This window comes from Protopterus annectens, chromosome 13.part0 (genome assembly GCF_019279795.1).
Source record: "Protopterus annectens isolate FY-2018-M chromosome 13.part0, PAN1.0, whole genome shotgun sequence".
NCBI lineage: Eukaryota > Metazoa > Chordata > Ceratodontiformes > Protopteridae > Protopterus > Protopterus annectens.
In genome coordinates, this window is record NC_056747.1 from 185,766,311 (window position 1) to 185,788,069 (window position 21,759).

The 21,759-nt window shown below is 40.8% G+C and overlaps 1 protein-coding gene across 1 annotated transcript in view; it reads left to right on the plus strand.

Annotated features, from left to right (window-relative positions):
- The window catches only part of LOC122817693 (long-chain-fatty-acid--CoA ligase ACSBG2-like), a 394,569-nt gene that overhangs the window by 141,599 nt on the left and 231,211 nt on the right, over positions 1–21,759 (plus strand). Inside the window, exon 7 of the mRNA XM_044090763.1 lies at positions 3,866–3,946. Coding sequence (XP_043946698.1) covers positions 3,866–3,946 — 81 coding nt within the window. The remainder of the gene's footprint in view (positions 1–3,865; positions 3,947–21,759) is intronic.

Below are 21,759 nucleotides of genomic sequence, written 5' to 3' on the forward strand. Positions count from 1 at the left end.
AAACATGCCATGCATTCAAATCCTACCTTTTTTTAACCTCAGGTTTTGTGCTTGTATACCCTAACATGCATGTTTGCATCTACAATTTAAATACTAATCTTGGACCCTTACTGCATTTCTTGGGCTCCTGTTTTAAGCTCGAGGGAAAGTGCCCTTCACAAAATAGTGAAAATTGTGCAGTGCCCCTAATTGCACTTAAAGTACAGTTAATTTCCTATTCTCCAAGGTACAGTGATCTTAAGCAGTGGAGATGCAGGGACACAGTTTTGCAGTTGGCAGTCTGAAGGGCTTTAACTATTTTGAAGTTAGAGGTGGCAGTGGTGAGATCCATTTTTAATGGATCACCATTTCTTTACTGCATTGGGATGTTCACCTTTTCCTGGGTTTGCACTCATGCAATAGTGTGTGCTGTTAGAACATTATCACAGCTCTGTTCCATAGTCTGCTTTTGAGCATTTCCACTGTAACTGGACTTTGGCATTGTTCAGATTTTAGAGGACTTTCTAGTTATTTTGACTACACATTTTCTTACACAACTTGGCACAGTCCAGTTAGGTTGGTTTGTTTTGGGTTTCCATAATTTGAAACTTACTACTTTGTGTGCATAGGTCAACCAGACCTTTCAAAGTGGCTTCAGCTTGTGTTCAGAAGTGACACAAGTGGACATGTACAGCAGTGTATTTTACAGGTAGATTAAGCCATTATATTGCGTTTTACCAGAGTCTAGTTTTAACACTGCTGTTGCCATTTCAAACGTTGGTTTTACTTTCATTCTTTAATAATCACCCCCCATGATTGCATTCATTGTCAGTATGTGCTGTATTCACTGGCCAAACGATTTCTGTTGGTACTGTTTCAACATTATTTCAGCATGCCTCAAATAGAAAATTAACTTGCCTTCACAGAATGTAGAGTTTTTGGCTATGCAGGGTACCTTTTCAGTGCAGTGACCCCCCCCCCTTTTGTTTACAAGGTATTCCCTTTAATGCTTTGGTGGATCAGTCACCATCTAATCAATTTTATTTAGTACTGCAGTGCTTTTTTCATGTATGGTTTCATATTCATTTTCTTTGTAAATGCTTCTAAGTCAATATTTGAGATTTCTGTCTCAAAATTTGCTTTTCCTGGCCTGATGCAGCGAAATGTTGCTGAAAATTGAATGCAAACTATACAAGGGGAGTGTGGTCCATAAAATATCTGCAGTGCAAGACTTGAGTATAAAAGTGGACATTGTTTTGCTTTGACCCCATACTGGCACTGCTTAGAGTTCAGAAATGATGTGGGGCACAAATGGAGTGAGACCGAAGTCCTCTTACAGACTTGCACTCCATCTTCCTGAATATCTAAAGCAGTCCTCACACCTGTATATGGTAGCTTGTGAATTAGACAGCCTTATCTATACACTTTTAGTAAGATTTGAGTGTAGAGGTACATCTCAATATCAGGTGGTCACAATTGTCCCAAGTTTTCCTTTAATACATCTCATTTTCCTTGAATACATCTAACCTCCTTGATCGTGCATCAAGGAATCTTTTGATTGCTTGTGGTTAGAAACTTCTACTTGTGCTGAACACAAGTTTGTTTTTTTGTATGTGTACGGAGGTTTGGAAACAGATTAACGAAATATTACATCTAACTGTTCATCCTGTAAGCCCTGTATGCAATTTTTACCATGGGGGTGTCTGTAGTGAAGGGGAAGAGTTTACGCTTTTTACGTTTGGGGATACTCTGGTCTCTTTGATATATTTTAGCATTTTCTCTAGAAAGGTTAAACTAAATAGAACTTTGCTTGTATAAATGCAACAATATTTAAGAACTGGGCTTGTTTTTGTAGAGTGGCAAGGTTGAGCTCATCACCTTAAAGATGCTTTAATATTGATGGTTGAGAGCACTTTTCTCTTCTGACAGCCACATCAACTTTGTCAGACAATGTATGAATATGCAAGTTCTTGTAAAGTGGTACTATGAGAAGACCATTTTCGATGTACATTTAATTGCCAAAGTACACTTTACAATTTATGGCTAAATTATATTTGCTGAACCAGAACATTCAAGTCACTTTGAAGGGCAAGTAGTCTTGATTTTACAGCCAGCTTGAACTATGTTGCATTTATCTGCATACTTGCCATACCAGTAGTGATTAAGAGGGATGGTTGAAAAGGCTACTGATTGGGCCTTTTGAATCCTGAATACATCCAAAAGTATGAGTATGTACCTTGAATTCAAGCACATTAGGTTTGGCAAGTTCACCAGTAGTTAATCCAGCTAAAGGCTTTCGCTTAGAAGTACTTAATCGTTTGCTGTAGTAATTTGGTTATACAACTCTGGCAATTAGTGTAGATTTGCCAAAAGTAAAATCCATGTTGGTATAAATCATGGTTTCCAAAAGTTTTTAGTTTTTGAAATGTTTATTAAACATCTGGCAGGGAGGGATGTAAAGATTGGCCTGTAACTGGCCATATCAGAACCCTTCTCCCTTTAAGAATGGGGTCCACAACAGCTCAGATTCTTTTATTATAGAAGGGAGACTTATGCAAGAGACTAATGTGTTCATGTTCTTCATGAAGTGCAGATGAGGCTTTGCTTTATCTATGCCAAATTTTTCAAACTGGCCCCTCGCACACTGTCGTGCTGTACTAAACATTACAAACACTTTCAGGCATCACTGCACATTGTTGAACTCTCCATATGCATATTTATGCTTAATGTTTATGAATCTGGTATTGACACTCAATTTTGCAAGGTTGACGCCAAGTTCTGGGAAAGGGCTTTGACTGCTTTGGACAGTATTGCAGTGGATCCTGCCAAGATGTACAGTGAACTGGGGAGTCTGCTTCGCTTTACTTAGTGCTGTAACTCTCCTACAGTGAGTACAGATACGAGGTACACCCTCAGAGCTCAAGGAGACTGCAAAAGTGAATACAGATTTGTCATCCCTTTCCTACCATCCTTTTCCATTTTTAATATTTATAGTTTGTAAATAGTTTGCACTGTTAAATATTTCAGTGTATTTCACTTTACATGTTCAGTGCAAGTTGTAGTCCATGCTATGTTTTATATTTGCTGTGTGTAAGAGTTTGAAGATCGTGTTGGATTATCGTTTTTGCAAAAAACACTAACCTCAACTAGTCTGCCCTATCCCTATCAGAATGTTGAAAAACCCAGACCAATATCTGCTCCATACTTACTCCTCCCTAAACACTTGCCATAAAGAGACCTAGTTGGGAGGGTAATTAGGTAAGCTTTCTCTGCACAGGGGACCCTAGTCAGGGATGACCTGGGAACACCGTGAAAATTTTCACTTTCAAACTGCATGACTGAGTATCAAATAGGATTACAGGATGAAGCTCATTAACTGCTTGTACCTTAACTGAGTACAACTACTGAAACTTGCCCCCAACTAGTTTACCCTAATGGGGTAAGGCTGTTTAATGGATCACATACCAGAATGACCCAGCTTGAATCGAGGAATGCCAGAAGTTCAGCCCATATTGTAACTAGTATGAACCAAGTGGCGGTCTAAGTTTCTCATACAAAGTTCTAATCTTACAGTAAGTGCATTGTACAACCATTTTTTTTCTCTCCTTCCAGGGGAGACTTGCACAAGATACTTTTCTGCAGTGATGGACTACTAACTAAAGGGTTTCCAAATGTGCATTTCAGTCCCTTGGTGAGGCTTCATTGGTATGGGCTGCTGTAAGAGATCTGACTTTGATTGTATTTTCTAAAACTTTCCTTCAGTGTAAAGAATTGGAACTAGTACCAGGAAGATGTTCATTGTAATTCACAATCTACTTTGCTTAATATCCAAGTCTGAAACTTGTTTACTTTGTAGTGTATTCACATCATATGCATTTTCTTTCAGGTGCAAGATAACATTCCAAACTTGAAAGCCATTATTGTGTACAGTGACGAAATGAAGGAAAAAAGACCAAATATTTACAGTGTACGTATGAAAACTTTTAATGTTTATTTGCAAGCTAACCAAAAATACCTCATTTTAGTGATGACCCAGTAATAGTACTAATCAGGCATTAATAGTACATAGTTGCAGGAAATTTCAACAGCATTGTCAATCCTGATACCATATCAAAGTGCACTTTTGGTTTTGGGGAAAGATGCTCATAGGAGGTAGGGAGGAGTGATAGTGCCACTTCCTCCATCTCCAGTAAAAATAGTGTGTAAGGTAAGTGGATGCTGTGGGGCTTCCTCTCAGTGTACATAGTGCTCATCTGTCTGCAAGCTTGTACTGATGTACAACTCCTGTCAAATTTCAGATCTTACTCTCCTAGTGGTTAGAAAAATGGAGGACTTTTTACCTAGGTGACTTTCGGACATTTTCTTTTACTGCTTTTAATTTTGTATGAAGCCTTTCTCTCCCCACCTTCCCAAACGGAACACACCAGGAGCAGATTTTTGCAGGTATTACTTTGGGAAGAGGCACTGGCATTGTGGGTGGTGACCCCGCCCCCAGAGTTTGAGTAGAATTGACTGTCAACTGGCTGCTGCTAAGCTGAAAAAAAAACAGCAACCTTGAGTCCCGGTCTTTGTAAAATACTTTAATTGAAAACACGAAGTATAAAACCAACAAGAACCATAAAATCCACAATCTGCGAACCAACGATACTAAGCGCTTTCACCCGTCAACTGGGGCATCATCAGAGTACAATTTACAAGTTGCTAGTCATCCCTTAAATACTGTTATAGTACCATCAATCTAATAATTAATCAATTAATTTAAAAGAAAGAACATGTATATTTTAAAGGTACTCATACCACTTATAAATTTCTTACAGCTTGAATGTTTGTAAATGTTTGTATTTGTATATATATGATATTTGTGTACAATGAAAAATAAAACGCAACCATCTTAAAATGTAATGTTAAAGGAATACTGATAGTGATAGAAATAAATAAAGTTAATAGTAGTCTGCTTAATAAATAAATATAATATATTGATTAATAATATAGTTAGATAAATCTGTTAAGTGTATTTAATAACTGTTATATCTCTAGTAAAATATTTTATATTTTATCAAATAAAACTTAATATAAATATCTTAATATAAATAAATAGTTTTTTAAAAAAAAGTGTATATATGGAACTAAGTGTGTGTTTGTGTAAAAGTTCCTTAAAATTTAAAAATTTAAATACAAAATAAATCAATTAATCAATTCATATAAAATGTGATCGAAGTTAAGTATGCTAGAAATGGAAATTTGTTCATTCAGGCCAGGCCATTTGCTGGCATTCAACCTAAGCTGCCATAAACATTCTTTGGCTTCAAGTAAATTTTTTACATCTCCACCTGTGTGTACATTAACTGATACTTTGTCAATAACAAAAAATAAAAAATGTTTAAAATTAGTACAGTTAGTACTATGATTAAATAACATGTTAGTAGTCTTGTGTCTTTTTATATCGCTGAGATGTTCAATAACACGTGTTTTTAGTCTTCTAATAGTTTTCCCTTTATAGAATGCATGACATACTGAACATGTTGCTAAATAAACAACCATGGTGGAATTACAATTGCAATGGCCTGGACATTTAATAGTTTTTCCATAATTATAAACGGTAATATATGGTCCGTCGTTAATAAATCTACAGACTTGACATGATCCACACTTCTTAGAATGTCTCAACAGATCACTATTAGTATTATTTTCAAATAATTTCTTCTAAGTTTTTCCCTTTACTGAATACTATATTGGGTGTTGTTCCTAAAATAGTTAATCTCAAAATCTGTGTCTATAACCCTGGTCCATACTTCTTGGATACAAGTCACAATCTCATTTGTTATTGTTATATGGAATAATTAATGCATCATTCCTATTAATATAAACTTTGGGAATAGCCTCCTCCAGTGTGCCACAAGTGATAATAGGTTTATATGTCGTCAACCTCTTTGTTTTTACCTCTAGACTAATTTTGGATACCAAGTCGTAGGGATATCCTCTTTCATAGAACATAGTCATTAGTTTATCTAGTTCATGTTCAAACAATTGATTATCGCTTATTCTAGAAAGTCTAACCATTTGGCCTTTAACCAAGTTCCCCTTTTGAAAAAAAGGGTGACAACTGTCAAAATGAAGGAATGAATTTGAATGTGTTTTTTTCCTAAATAGAGTAGATGCAATAGTGTTGTTCACAACTGAGAGCTTAATGTCCAAGAATTCCACGTTATTTTCATAAATATGACTTGTAAACTTTAAAAAAAATCAGTAGTTTAAATATTTAATAGTCAGTAAATTCTTCTTTAGATCCTCCCCAAAAAATTAGAATGTCGTCCAAGTAACGTAGGTAAAGTAAAGTCTTCCAAAAAACACTGGTAAATACAAATTCAAACTCCCATTGTGCTAGAACTAGGTTAGCATAAATGGGGGCACATCTGGCCCCCATAGCTACACCTTTTTTCTGTATATAATTGTTGTTGAAATAAAATTGTTTTCTAAAACTAATTCTAGCATTGATGTAAGTAACCGATTTTCAGAGTAATTCGAACTGTTGTGTCTGTTTAGACAAATTTCAAACATTTGTCCCCTTATCATGGGGGATAACCGAAAATAAGTTTACTACATCAATAGTAGCCATCAGAAAGTTGGTTTGAAAATCAACATTTTTACAAAATTCTCTTGACTAGTTCTAAACAATGCCAAGAGTCTCTAAGAATGTGCGGTAAACTATTCATAACTCCTTTGCATTTTAAATCAACAAATGCTGCTAAAGCTTCAGTTTTAGCACCCTTGGCTGAGACAATAGGTCTTAATGGAGGGTTTTGTATATCCTTGTGAATTTTTGGGATACCAAAAATTGAAGGCGTAATAGGAAATTCAACAGATATATATTTGTAAGTATTTTGATCAATACTTGCATCCATCAGAAAATCATAAGTTACCCAGTCAATTTTGGTATAGGCTTTATTTACTTCATACCTAGTCACTTTTTCATATGTGTCATCATTTAGTAAATCTGTCATTTTTGCATAATAATCAGTGCTCAACATTGACTACCCCCCCCCCCCCCAACCTTTGTCTGGCTTCATAATCCTGTACTTATCAGAACTAGTTATTTCTTTTAAACAAAACTGTTCAGCTGTAGTTAAGTTAAATTTAGTCACAGCTTTCTTATTTAAAACTCGTCTGATTTGATTTTCACAAAGCTTTTCAAAGATTTGAATTAAAAAATGTTGGGGGGAATGAAAGTGCTAGAACGCTTAGGAGTGATAAAATGTGAATCTGAAATGAGACTATTAGAATGGAAAAATATTTTCAAATTTAAAAGTCTTGTATACAATTTCAAATTAATCAACACCCTACCAATGTCCAAATAAAACGAAGGTACAAATTTAAAACCTTTACAAAAGTCCTAAATAGTTATTATCAAAATTTAGTTTAGTATAATTAAAACCTGCTAGTGTAGATATAGTGCAAACACCCAAATCTTGGTGAGTAATTAAATCAGTATTGGGCACATGGTTATAAACTATAGTATTTGTCTGTGCCACGGATTCATTCTGTTCCCCCTTGTTGTAATGATTGTGCGGTGGGTATTTGTTGCTGCCCTGTCTGTCCCTTATTCTTTCCGACCTCCTTAACACCGGCTGGTCTAAAAAAAACTGTTGGTAATTCTTCTTTGTTGTTCATATTGTGTATGTTTGTATGTTCAAAACCTTGATTAAAATTTTGCTCATCATGATTAAAATTTCCAAAAGTGTGATTAAAATGTTGCATGTTTTTATATTCTTTAAAATGTGTGTACACTCTATTCTTATAATCTTTACTATCTCTTTCAATTTTGTGGTTTTTAATTTCAAGACCTTTATTAATATACCTGTCCATATCCTTGTATATATTGTCAAGTCTGAATTTGTTGTGCTCAAACAGAAGGTCTTTGATGTTTCTATCTAATTGACATAACTTCTCATTCAACATGTTTAGTTTTTCAATGTTACGAATAATAAGTTTCAGTAAATCAAGGCCAGCTTTATCAAATAAAGATAAAAGCTCTGAAAATAAAGCAGTGCCTTCATCAAAGCCATGAGGCAGTTTAAAAATCCGTAGTTCCTTAGGGACTTGCTTTAGTTCTAATGAGCGTTCTAAGAACGCATTGTCCATTTGAATGGATTTGAAAGTCTTTAATGTCTTTTCAAATTCGGCTAACTGCAAGATGTTATGTGATCCTATCTCGCCTACATTCTGACTGATGGGTTCGGAGCCGATCCCTCTGCTCCGACTCGGCACGCTTATGCCAAAGAGCGAAGTCTCTTATTGGCTGAGCTTACTATATCCCAGGATGCACCACTACCAGTCCCCCCGATCTCGTTTGCCGCTAACTAGCAAAGACGTGGTCTCGAGCTGGCTGAGCTAAGTAGTGTTTTTCACTAACTTTTTCTGTCAGGAAATTTCTATTTCTATAACAAAAAGCTGTTTTAACAGCTATACCGTACTTTTTGTGTGTGATTGGGTATTTTTTGTGAAAAATTTGTGTGTGATTGTGTGTTTGTTCTGACTAGAGGCCCCCCTTGAACTCAAGGGCCTTTCCCTGTCAGTAAATTTAATTTCAAATCCTTAGGGGTTCTAGGATCCCCTTTAGTTGTTTTTCTGTAGTTTTCGGACTGTCAACCTTAATCGGCAACCATGAGCTAATCATTGTAGTGACAGTCAATTTAAAAAAAAAAAAAAAAAAACAAAACTGTTTTTCTGTGTTACTGAATTTGTTGCTATAATGTCTCAGGCTCCTAGGCCTTCGGGCTTTAAGAAGTGCACTAAGTGCAGCTTTAAAATGTCAGTCACAGATGACCACTCTCTCTGTTTATTGTTTGGGCGCTAAACATTTGCAGGAGTCCTGCAGCATGTGTCACGCGTTTTCCTCGAGGGTCCTCCAAGAGGAAAAATAAACTTATTTTGAAAGGCCTTATAAAACCCTCTTTTGAAGAAGCATTAGCGTCCTCTCCTTCTCCTGCTAAAAAGAAAAGGGCGTCTGCTCCGACCAGTCCATCGGACCCGACCGCCAAAAGACATAGGCAGGCTTCTCCTTTGGCTCCACGGACTTCTGAGCAGAGGGCGGAACGGTCTGCCTCGATGCCTCCAGTCTCGACTCCTCTGGGTTCGGAGCCGACGGCTGGGGCATCGAGAGGCGGGTCACCTTCATCGGCTCCACTGATCTCTGAGCCGATGAAGGTTGTCCGCTCAGACACTTCCTCCTCGGCGCCGAAGTCCTCTTCGGCACCGATGGAAATTGGCTTGTGCTCTCCTTCGGCGCCGATAGTTATCAAGTCGCCTCGGAGCCGGTCCCCTAGTCCCTTGGAGCCGTTGGAGAGACCTACTCGAACCCGTTCGGTCTCCTCCAGGTCATCGAGGATGTCAGATTCGGACATAGACAGGGTGCTCCAAAGACTGTTCCAGTCCCCAGTCTTTCAAAAATTTGTTTCGGCTCCAACCCAATTGGCTTCGGAGCAGATAGCCCACTCCATTGCCATTCCTCCTCCGACCTCTTCGGCTCCGTCGGAGCAGGTGCTGATGGAGCCAGTGGAGATCAGCACACTGACTTCTTCGGCCGGACCCGGGGGTGACGTTTCGGGACCTATGCTGTCTGTTCCGAGCCTCCCTCTCGGTGCTTCGGCCGTGGGACTTCCGTCTGCTATCATGGCTCCGGGGACCGGACACTCCCAGGATTCTGGGGGTCCGGCTTTCAGAGCTATGAGGAGTGCCTTGGCCAAGTCTTCGGCCATCTCTACGGCTTTACCGGCACCTTCCCTGGGCATGGAGACTGGGTCTTTGTCAGTTCCCCTGTCTCTAGGCAGCGGAGCCCCGGGGCCTGAGGTTACCCCCACTGGGGGTTCCCCTCCTCCTGAGGGTTCTTCGGAGTTGTCTTCGGAAGAGCCCCCAAGGAAGAGATCGTGCAAGAGGAAGCACATGGACTCCCCCGACGAGTCTCTTACATCGGACACTGATCTTGATGCGGAGGGGTCCCCAAAGTCGTCCTCGGATGATGTCTCATTTGCAGACATTCTAGAAATCCTTAAGCAACGAGGCGGCTGGAATTCCAAACCCCCCTCCGTTGATGAGTCAGTGTTTCTCAAGGCCTTCGGGGCTCAGCCCTCCGCCTCCTGGGTGTCTCCGCCCTTCGAGCTCCTGGATTTGGTTTGTCGGAGGGCGTGGGAACACCCAGATACTGTGGAACCAGTGCCTTCTCGCCCTAACAAATTTGTCTGCCCCACCCGAGAAGGAGTTCTTGACGAAAGGCGTGGCTGTAGATGCCATGGTGGTGGCATCTGCTACCCAGCAGGACGTGGCAGAGGCTTCAACGTCCGTCCATCCTCCTAATGAGTCAAGGAGCATGGACCGGTACGGGAAACGCACCCTGACTTCAGCGGCCTTTACTCTGAGGTCCCTGAATTATTTGGCACATTTCACCAGACTACAGAGGGATCTGGTCAAGGAGCTCTCAGACTCCCTCTCAGGTAACCTACCTGAGCAGCTAGCCCAGTCGGTTAGCTCTCAGTTGGCTATCCTTACCTCGATTTCTAACTCGTCCATGAGGCTCATTTCATATGCGGCCGAAGGGGCGGGCAGAGCGGCAGGCACAGGCGTGGCTCTACGGAGACCAGCCTGGCTCCGTTTGTGTCATTTCGCGGAGGCCTTCAAGTCTTCCTTTGCCGACGCTCCCTTTGATGGGTCCTCTGTTTGGATCCAAGGTAAAAGACACTCTTACCCGCTGTGAGCAGGAGGGAAAGACTTTATCTGCCGTAGGAGCACGTTATTCCACTCCCTTTCGGCCTTATCCCAAGGCTAAAAGAGGAGGGAAGATGTGGTTCCGCAAATCACAGAAATCCTTTCCCCAACAGCAGGAAGATTCCCCTTCCAGAGGCAGAGGACGGGGAAATTATTCTGGGAGACGCCGTCCCAGAGGCGACAGAGGCCCCCGCAACAATGGAGACCGCAAGTCCTTTCGTGGCTCTTCAGCCTCCCACACTCCATGAGGGATTGCCCGGCTGTGCTACTCCGGAGCCAGTCGGGTGCCGTTTTGCCAAGCACCTAAAAGCCTGGGAGTCCATTACTCAGGACAGATGGGTGCTTCGGATTATTGCTGGAGGTTACACCATTCCCTTCACACACTCACCCCCACCGTCCAAAAAAATCCCGGACCCACCACCCAGTCAAAGGGAAATTGCAGCCGTAGAAGCTTCAAAGCTGCTGGAAAAAGGAGTCATCCAACCGGTCCCCAAAGACCAGATCGGATCCGGAAACTACTCAAGGTTCTTTTTAGTGCCAAAAAAGACAGGGGACCTGAGACCCATATTGGATCTCAGCAAACTAAACCAGTCCGTCATGAAGTCCAAATTCCGGATGGTCACCTTACAATCCATTCTCCCATTGTTGGAGAAAGATGTTTGGATGTGCTCCATAGATCTCAAGGACGCCTATTATCACATACCGATACATCAGGCGTCCAGGAGGTATCTGCGCTTCAGCCTGGGAGACGGTCATTTCCAATTTTGTGCTCTGCCCTTTGGTCTCACCACAGCCCCCAGGGTGTTCAAGTGTTTGGCAGTAGTGACTGCTCACCTGAGGAGTCTCGGATTCAAAGTGTTTCCCTATCTGGACGACTGGCTCCTGACTGCCACCACCAGGCATCTACTACTAGAGAACCTACAAGCCACCATCTCCCTGGGTGCTTCCCTGGGAATTACATTCAACTGGTCAAAGTCTGTCTTGCTGCCTTCTCAGCACATAAGATTCATAGGAGCAGAGATAGACTCAAAATTGATGCGAATCTTCCTTCCTACCGAAAGGATACAAACATTACAAGGTCAAGTCCGAGCCCTGCTTCTAAGATCCAAAGCCCCAGCCAGGTTGGTCCTGCAACTTTTAGGTTCAATGTCTGCTACGGTTCTCCTAGTTCCTCTGGCAAGATTGCACATGAGAATTCTTCAGTGGCTGTTATCGACACAATGGTCCTTTCAGGATCTCCCCCTCAATCATCACATACTGATTACAGAAACGTGCAAACGGGACCTCCGCTGGTGGCTTCTGCCATCCAATCTGAATCAGGGAAGACCTTTTGTTATGCCCCCTCCGGTAGCCACCTTGACGACTGATGCCTCCCAGACGGGGTGGGGGGGGCATTGTCTGGGCAGGTCAGTTCAGGATTCTTGGCTTCCAAACGAAACCTTTCTCCATATCAATGTGTTGGAAATGAGGGCTGTACTTCTGTCCCTACAAGCCCTCCACAACTTTCTCCCTCAAGGCATTATCGCTATCCACACAGACAACATGTCGGTGGTCTGGTATCTAAACAAACGAGGGACCAGATCTTACCCCCTTTGCAGAGAGGCCATGAGGGTGTGGGAATGGGCAGTGGCTACCAACCGCTTCCTGGTAGCGACCCACATTCCAGGAAAATCCAATGTATTGGCAGACAGACTGAGCAGGACTATTCTTTCTCCTCACGAGTGGTCCCTGAACGAAGCTGTAGCAGCTCAGATTTTCAAAAGATGGGGGATTCTGTGCTGCGACCTGTTTGCAACACCACAAAACACGAAGTGCAAAAGGTTCTTTTCCTTGACCCAGCGTCAAGGGGAAGCAGCTACGGATGCTCTAGTCCAACCTTGGCCAACAGGACTGCTTTACGCTTTCCCTCCGGTTCCACTCCTTCCCAAAGTCATCCAGAAAGCTTCCCAATTGGGGTCCACTATGATTCTAATTGTCTGTGACTGGCCTCGTTGGGTATGGTTCCCCTACCTACAGAAATATGCTCTGGACGGTCCCTGGTTTTTGGATCCAACTCCGGACCTTCTGATTCATCAGTCGGGACAACAGCACCAGTCCCTTCACACTTTGAAATTAGCAGCTTGGCTCCTCCACTTCTGACCTTAGTCAGAAATCGCACCTTGGACCCTGAAGTTATTCACATTTTATCTTCAGCCCACAAACCCACCACTAAGAAATTGTATCACAGTAAGTGGAAGAGGTTTGCTATCTGGGCTCAACTCAGAGGCTTAGACCCTATTACTGCCCCAATACCAGACGTCTTAAAATTTTTAACATCCTTGTTTAATCAAGGATCTTCAGTCTCTACTATTAAGGTCCAACTAGCAGCTATCTCCAAATTTCACGAATCCATAGACCCACCTTTGAGTAGCAGATTATGTAAAACTTTCATGAAAGGTGCTGTGCTTTTAAGACCCCCAGTTTTTCATCCTGCGCCTCCGTGGGATCTTGATTTGGTACTTAGTGCCTTAACATCTTCCCCTTTTGAACAGGCTGCTACATGTGAGTTGAAATATCTGTCTTGGAAAACTGCCTTCTTAATTGCAATTACCTCTGCAAGAAGAGTTTCGGAACTTCAAGCCCTATCTATCAAACCACCGTACTTGATTTTTCACAAGGATAGAGTATCACTTAGGCCTAATCCATCTTTTGTTCCAAAAGTTTGTTCTAATATCCGTCTCCAACAATCTCTAGAGCTACCAGTTTTCTTTCCAAAATTTTCAAACAAAGCGGAATACACCTTGCATAAGTTGGATGTTCACAGGCAATTGCGCTTCTATCTAGACAGGACTCAACAGATTCAAAAAACAGACCAATTGTTTGTGTCCTTTTCAGATAATAAACTGGGTAAAACCATCACTAAAGCTACTATTGCCAAATGGATTAGAGATTGCATTACTCAGGCTTATTCCTCTTCAAATAAGCAACTTACAACATCCGTCAAAGCTCACTCTACTAGAGCTATGGCTACCTCTATTGCATTTCATTCCAAGCTAGCTATTTCTGAGATTTGTGCTGCGGCTACTTGGTCCAACCCGCACACTTTCATTTCCCACTATAAATTGGATGTGGCATCTAAAGGGCGAGCATCATTTGGTTCCACGGTACTCGGGAGTGTTTTCCAGTGAGCCACCCAGGATTCAGGTGCTAGGACGCTGTCCCATCAGTCAGAATGTAGGCGAGATAGGATCACATAACATCTTTTAGTTATGTACTCACCATAACTTCAGATGTTTGGGATCCATCTCGCCACATTCCTAATACCCACCCTCCTTCCCCCTGCCTTGGAGATCAGAAGAGATTGAACGGTTTGAGTTCTACTGTTTTTTATCTTGTTTCATCTGGCGATGTTATATAAGCAGTGTGTGCGTGTGTGCATGTATGCGGACAAACTAGATCTGGGGGACTGGTAGTGGTGCATCCTGGGATATAGTAAGCTCAGCCAATAAGAGACTTTGCTCTTTGGCATAAGCGTGCCGAGTTGGAGCCGGGGGATCGGCTCCGAACCCATCAGTCAGAATGTAGGCGAGATGGATCCCAAACATCTGAAGTTATGGTGAGTACATAACTAAAAGTTGAGTCCCCATATCTCTAGAAATAATAGTGTTTTTGGTAAGAGAAGGTGGCAACAAAAACTGCTTTAAGTCCACATTATAAGACTTTGAATGCCCCATTTGTGCAACTACATTCCAATCATCTGTTAGTTAAATAGTTCAAAGGAGGTGGTACAGCACCACTGTTCCCTGACGTAGTAACGTTCCTGATAGTTGTTGATCGTTGCCTAGCAACGGGCCTCTGCCCGTGCGTACTCGTGTTAGGCGTGGAATGTAGAGTCAGTAACTGTTCTTGCGTATCAGTAATAATTTCTTCTTTTCCTACATTGTTACGCTGCTCCTGAAGCGCTTGTATGAGTTTGTTAGTTATCTCTAAATGTTCTTCTAGTAAGCAGCTTGCAGATGCTTTGACTATGCTGCATAAATCTGGGTACCAACATCCCATATAAATTGTTTACATTTGGGAGTCCTTTATCCTGAGACCTGACATTTTGTGGGTATATTTTTCCTGTAAAGGAAAATGCTTGCTTACATGGCAATTTATTTTTGAGGTTACAACAGCTGACTTGTTTTCTATGGTAAATTTGTATTACATGTTTTCAGTGAATATGGGTAGGGTAAATGTTTGCAGTTCCTTGGTTTAAATAGATTTGGGTAAACGTTTGCAGTTCCTTGGTTTAAATAGATTTGTGAAAATATAGAACATCTCCACGAATCCTTATGGGGACACCTGCTCAAAAGGTTCCATTTTCAGTTTGGTATGTACTTTGAAGGTCTGGGTGTTTTCAGTTTTTAAAGCCTGCTTTGGTGCATTTTATATTTTATTTCTCAGTTTTTTTTATATTTGCACTGCACCATTGGTTTAGTTTTATGTACTGTGAAGGTTTTAACAGGTTGTGCAGAGAATTGAACACTTCAGAGGAGTGTCATTGATTCCAGAATTTACAAGGGTAGTCTATAAAAGTTGAATGGTTTGATTCATTTAGTAAATGTAATTTGGTTACTGTATAATCGGTGATGGCAAGCCTTTTGGGCTCAGCGTGTCAGTCTGGGGAAAATGCCTGACTTGAGACTGCTGGTGTGCCCCCCCCCCCCCAAAAAAAAAATAATTACAAATAAAACAGCTTGGCTCTCAACTCATCAGGGATAAACTTCAACAGAATCTGAGATCTAGAAATAGAGACCTGGATAGTTTTAAACTACTGGTGCTATTAATATGAGACAGACAAAACGATGAACGTGAATTTTTTTCTGAAGTAAAATAAATAAATCCAATTGTCAAAAGTGTAAAAGTGAACACTTTCAGGAGGGATCAAGAGTTGAGAGGAATGTAAAAATCACACATACAGATTTTCTTCAAATTTTCCATTTTTTTAATGATTGAGCATAATAGGAAACCTCTTTTATAGATGCATATGATGGTGTAAAGACACATTTAAACTGTGTAGATTCTAAAATTTATTCTTGGACACCACAGATTATAGATGTATCACAATCTTATGCAAACTAGTTTGTCTCCACAAAAGGGGTGATGTGTCGTCAGTGACATCCAGGTAACTCCAGATGCTCTAATCAGATAAGGTTATATTGAAAAAAAAACTGTCCAAACTGGATCCAAACAAAGCGCAGGGAGATGGAATTAGTAACAATGACCCGAGAACACTTCAGAACTTTCAGTACCATTATCTTATTCACTAGGTTATATAAATATGGAGAGATTCCCCAAGATTGGAGATGTGTGCTTTAAGGGACTAACCCAGGGTCTTATACTTTCATGTGGAAAAATAATGGAAAAGGTAATATTGGATAAGTTGTCGGAACTGGATAGGTTGGAACTTGATGCCCTATATCAGCATGCATGTGTTGAAAGCATGCAATGTGTTCTGTAACAATGTAGCTGTGATCTAATTTATATAACTTTGGCATTTGACAGTCGTACACAATACTGATCAATAAATTAGTACAACTAGGGATTGCTGTACCCTTGATAAGATGGATAGCTAAATAGGAGATGTAGAGTATCATAGAGCAACTGGATAGATAAAATCCTTTACGGTCAGGGTGTACCACAGGGGCTGTGTCCTAGGCCCTTACTTGTTTAGATTGCATCTTTCAGACCTCTTTCATCTGAGGTGTTCTATAGTCTATATGCAGACTACTTGAAATTCATTAAACTGATTAAATGTTACTGATGAGGCATATCTGCAAAATAACTTTACTAAATTGATCATTTGGGCACAGGAGAATAATATGCTGATAAATGCATCAAATACTAAGCATATGAGATTTGGGGCGCACAAAGGTGGATATTTTAATGCAGCACACAGTGAAACTGTAGACTCATTTTAAAAGACCTGGGTATATGGTAGGTTTGGCTAACAGTTTTTCAATGTCAGCCAATTGGCTAATAGTTATAGAACTATATATGTTGCGTGTTTTTAAAAAAAAAAAAAAAAAAAAAATTTTTTTTACAGGAAATCAAAAGTAATGAAGTCCTTGTTCGTTGCATTAGGCCCAAACTTGAGCACAGAATACAAATATGAAAGTGTAAAAGCAGGCATAAGTAAACTGGAAGAGTACAGTGAAAATATACCAAGGGCATCCATGGATGTGAAAATTTTAACTGATTATGAAAGACTAAAATATCTGAACTTGTACAGTGTCTCTTGGATATCTGAAGATCTTATTCGGGTATATAGGGCATATATAGGTTCATAGGTTTATACTAGGCTATCTGCCCTAAGGCATTTATAAGCCTAGCCCAAATTTTTGTGGCTTACGCCACCCCTTATATGAAAAAATACTGTGCCCATTAGTTTGTTGTGCCTCTGTCCAGCAGTGACAGAGATGATTCCTGGGGTAAACCTACGATCTCCCATCCACAGGTCTAGATTTCTCTTGAACAGAGTCAGCGAGGTGCTCTGCCTCACATGGACCGGGATTTTATTCCACAGCATAGGGAGTCTGAGTGATAAATCTATCCCTCCAGCACGTCCTATTTATATCCGTGCTAAGGTTTAAGTCACTTGCTCTAGTGGTTTTGGTGGATTTGGATTTTTTGAGGTGGAGCATGTCCATTAATTCCGGGTTGGACATGGCCTTGTATGTCAGGCACATGTCACCTCTGAGCAGACAGTATGCGACTGAATAGAGCTGGAGTTTCTTCAATCTGGCAGCATATGACAGATTTTGGAGTCCCTTTATCCTTTTGGTGAGGAACTTTTGGGGTCTCTCCAATTGCTGCAGATGTCAGCTGAGATACATCCCGAATGGGGCATTGTACTCTCTCTCAGGTCTGATAAGTGAAGAGTACAGGGGAACAATGACCTCACTAGATCTGGATGTGAATCCCTTCATGATCAGGTGGGCAATGTAGAAGGTCTTTCTAACTACTTTAGCAACGTGAGTGTCAAAAGAAAGGCCACTGTCAACCTGGGTCCCCAGGTCCCTGATGACCTCTTCTGTGCTTAATGGATTGCCGCCTATATGGTAGCTTGGGGTTACCTTGTTTTTTCCGAAGGGTATGACTATACATTTTTTGGCGTTTAACTTCAGGCCATGGCTCTGGCACCAGCTGTCTGTTTCCGGGAGTCCCTTCTGAAGGATATCCGTGTCCGATGCACTTTCCACTGGCGCCCAGTTTGCAGTAGTCTGCAAACTGTCAGCCAAAGTCCTCCCATGTTGGCCTGTACTTTCAGGTAACCTATGTAGAAGAATCTATAGGAATGAGAAGTGAGTAGCTGATGCATTGAGCAGACTACCAAATTAAATTAAAGCAACTACTAGTTTATATATTTAAGAACAGCTGGTTACTTATGGGAATAAAATGTTTTTGGTATATTGGCAAACTAGAAGGGCATTAATGCCCGTTTATTTGTATGAAGAGAAAAATATCTGCACTGCCCTCTGCAAACTGTATCGAGACAGTATACCAAAATTAGTCTTCAATTTCCTTACCTCTGCAGCAGTGTCAAACTGGCTTCTGGCACAAAATTAATGTGCCTCACATGAGCAGTGAATGCAAAAGCAGTTTCTGTAACTGTGTTGGTGAATGCTGGCATGTCACCCAAAATGTCAAGACTTGACGTGTCATAGGTTTGCCATCACTGGTATAAATAGCTGTTAATATCTTTGTTATATTTTTACCAAACTGTGCTGTTGGATATGGTGGCTTTAATTGTAATTTTAGCAGGGGATACAGTAATACAACTGATCTGTACTCTGAGCAATTTAGTTTTAGGAATAGATTGGCTATAGCACATTCCCAGCTTTGAATTGTGCGGCAGGTAAGATTGTGGGCTGTTAGTGTGGGAGTTATTTTGCTGTCTTGGGTTTCAAGGTCATTGGTAAAGGTAAAAGACGGTTTGCTTGATTATGAAGCAGTTGGTATTTGCTGTTGACAGCCGTAAGAGACCCCCCCCCCCCACCAGATGTCTTGAAAAACTGTCCTTTTGGTTCTGCTGTGGTTCACCTTCCGTTGGTGCCAGTCTCACTTTTTGACTGTTGCTTAATAGCCAGGGACTGTGGTAACCATTCTGTGTAATGGGAGTAGGTCTGTTTTGGATGGGTCCTAGTGTGTGGTAAAATTCATAAAGGGTGGAAGTGTTTGTATATCTTTAAATAATGCTCTTATTTTAAGTTGCTCTATTTGGCGTCTAGGGCTTGTTGCCCTGTTACTGAAAATTGTATTGATTTGCCTTTGGGGGTTTTGAATTACCACATTGTCATTGCTGCTTTTATCACCACTTAAACAGGTAGGGAGTATGGTTAACTTCTATGAAGTTGCTCTGGTCAGATTGTGGATGCATGTTCTTGGATGCAAGTTACCTGGTTTAGCCGTCTTAAATGACGTCCTTATTAAGGCTAGTCTGCCATGGTTTTGTCAATTGCCTGACTTGTGATGTAAAAGTTCAGTTTAGTCTTGTGTTTACAAAGGAAGGTGAAGGGTTTATGGATGTGCAGTATAGCAGTGTTTTTAGTTAATCACCAAAAGGTGTGCAAGTCTGTTAAAGTTCATCTGCTCCAGAGATGGCATTGGTTTAATCATTTTCGCTTGAATAGATGAGATTTTTAACAAATGGGACTCATTCCACCCATTTGAATTCCTAGTCTATCAAAACAATTAAGCGATGCATACTGTTGAACCTTAAAGATCATGTGCAAACTAACAGCTGGAGTAACCTGTTCTGAAAATGCATTTCTTCAGTAGTTGCTTACATTGACTGTCATAAAGTTTGCATTCTAAGATTTGTTCCAAATGTGCCTTTTAGCAATAACCTGTTCCATCCTCCTTTATTTACTGTGCAGGAAGTTCTGCTTCCTTGCTGACATGTTCAGATAAGCATAGTCCATTACCTAGTCAGAGGGGGAGAAAGGTAGACAGAACTTTCAGATTGCAGCAGTTTAACTCCTATATTTTTTTTGGTCTTTTTGAATTTTAAGATTAAATCTATTTTCATTCCTCAACTGATGGTTTCTGATCTAACCTTGGATCTAACTTTGCTTTTACCAGACTCTGATCTAGCTGTTAAGCTCCTTTACCCATAATGCCCCCCACTCTCCTGGCATACCTCAGATCTTGATGGATATCACCAAACAAGGACTGTAGGCACAACTGGTAAACTCAGCCTTTTAATCAAAACCAAAGCGTAAAAACATTAATAGTTTTTTTTTCATCAATAAATCCCCTTCAGATGCGTGAAATGCAAAACTTTGGTACAATTGTTTCTAGGGTTAGGTTGTATAAATCGGTTACCTAAAACTTTAAATGGCAACCAATAAAACAAACAAGCCTAATATTTAACACTGATAATAAAAGACGTAATGCAACGTTATTTAAACTGCTCAGTTCCCATGCAGCAAAGTACACAATGCTGCCCCCATCCCACTAAAACAAAGTACAGGGAGAACAATGTGTGATTTTATATATAAAGGACTATGTGGTGCATTTATTCCTTGAGGCAATTTGGTCGAGGTACCAGAAGCACCAGTGAAGTTCATTTTATTGCAGTCATTGCTTTGGCTTGGGTGTTTCATTTTACGGCATTTTGAATCGTGCATGTGTCTCCACATTCCCTGAAAAGTGGAATGAATTTGCTCCTGCCTGGTGCACAATGAATAATCCATTCTCCACAAACAAGTCTCCCACTTTTAGTATGTTGGAAAAGGTAATATTGGATAAGTTATTGTTAGAACTGGATAGGTTGGAACTTGATACCCTATATCAGCATGCATGTGTTGAAAGCACAGTTAAGGCAGAATTGACTCCTGCTGGTAGGATTGTGCCTTTAAAGGTCCAAGTTGCTCTCTCATAGCCAGGTTTGGAGAATACACACTGTGCCCTTTCAGCTGTTAACTCCTGCTGTGGAATACCAGCCCTGTTGCTTATTTGTGCTTTCATAAAATTAATGCAGTCTGTTCTTTCCAGCTTCATTGGTATAGCTGAAAATATTGTCTTGTGTGCTCTGCCCTCTAATTCTATATTTTTTTGAAACCTCTCTTCCTGTAGTCTCTTCAGCCAGCGCTTTTGTTCATTTCAATGCCTACTTTTTTCTGCAGCTTTATCACCTCATCTGAATAACTGTTTAAAGCTTCCGTTTTTCCAGCCTTTTGTTATACTCCATAAGTGTTTGTTTATTTTTAACTAGGTCTGTGTACAGTTGTCTTGGACCTTTCAGGTCCATGTCTGCGTTTTGCTCAACACCTGCAGAAATTTCCCTAGTCAGTGTTTCTTCCTCCCTTTTTGTAGCTGACCCCCCCCCCAGGTGTCTACTTCTTTTCATGGCATCCAGACAGGACATTTGCTTGTCAGGTACTGAAATGTAATGTAAACAGAAGTCTGCAGACTTCTGGGTTTCTGCTCACACTGGGAGAGCTTGAGTTCCAGATGGTCACTGTTCAGTCCATTTTACCTGGTCTATGAAAGGACAACTGGATGTACTCTCTGCATCTTAAGATGCATTTCGTATCAAAATGAACAGGTGTTCCAAAAGATACCTGCACTTCAACTTATTCTGCCATTATCAATTCAGAGTACTGCTCTTTGGTTTCCCCATGGCCTCCAGGGTTTTAAATTGGATGGCAGTGATAGCAGCTCACCTGAGACTGCTGGGATTTTAGGCATTTCCATACCTAGAAGACTGACTCCTGACTGCCCTATCCAAGCATCTATTTCAAGTGTGGGATTACTTGCTCCAGATATGTTGTCAATTGGGTATTGCTCACTGAGTCGTAGGTGCTCGTCTAGACACTATCAACCAGATGGCTTCACTTCCTCTGTATTTCAGGACTCTGGTCATGAAAATGATCTCTCGTCGTACAGCAAGACTAGGCTTCCAGGTGTTGGGATGAATGGCAGCTGTGAACTCTTAATTCTTAGCCAGGTATCGTTTGTATTCTATAATGGACTCTTTCAGTACAGTGGTCTGTT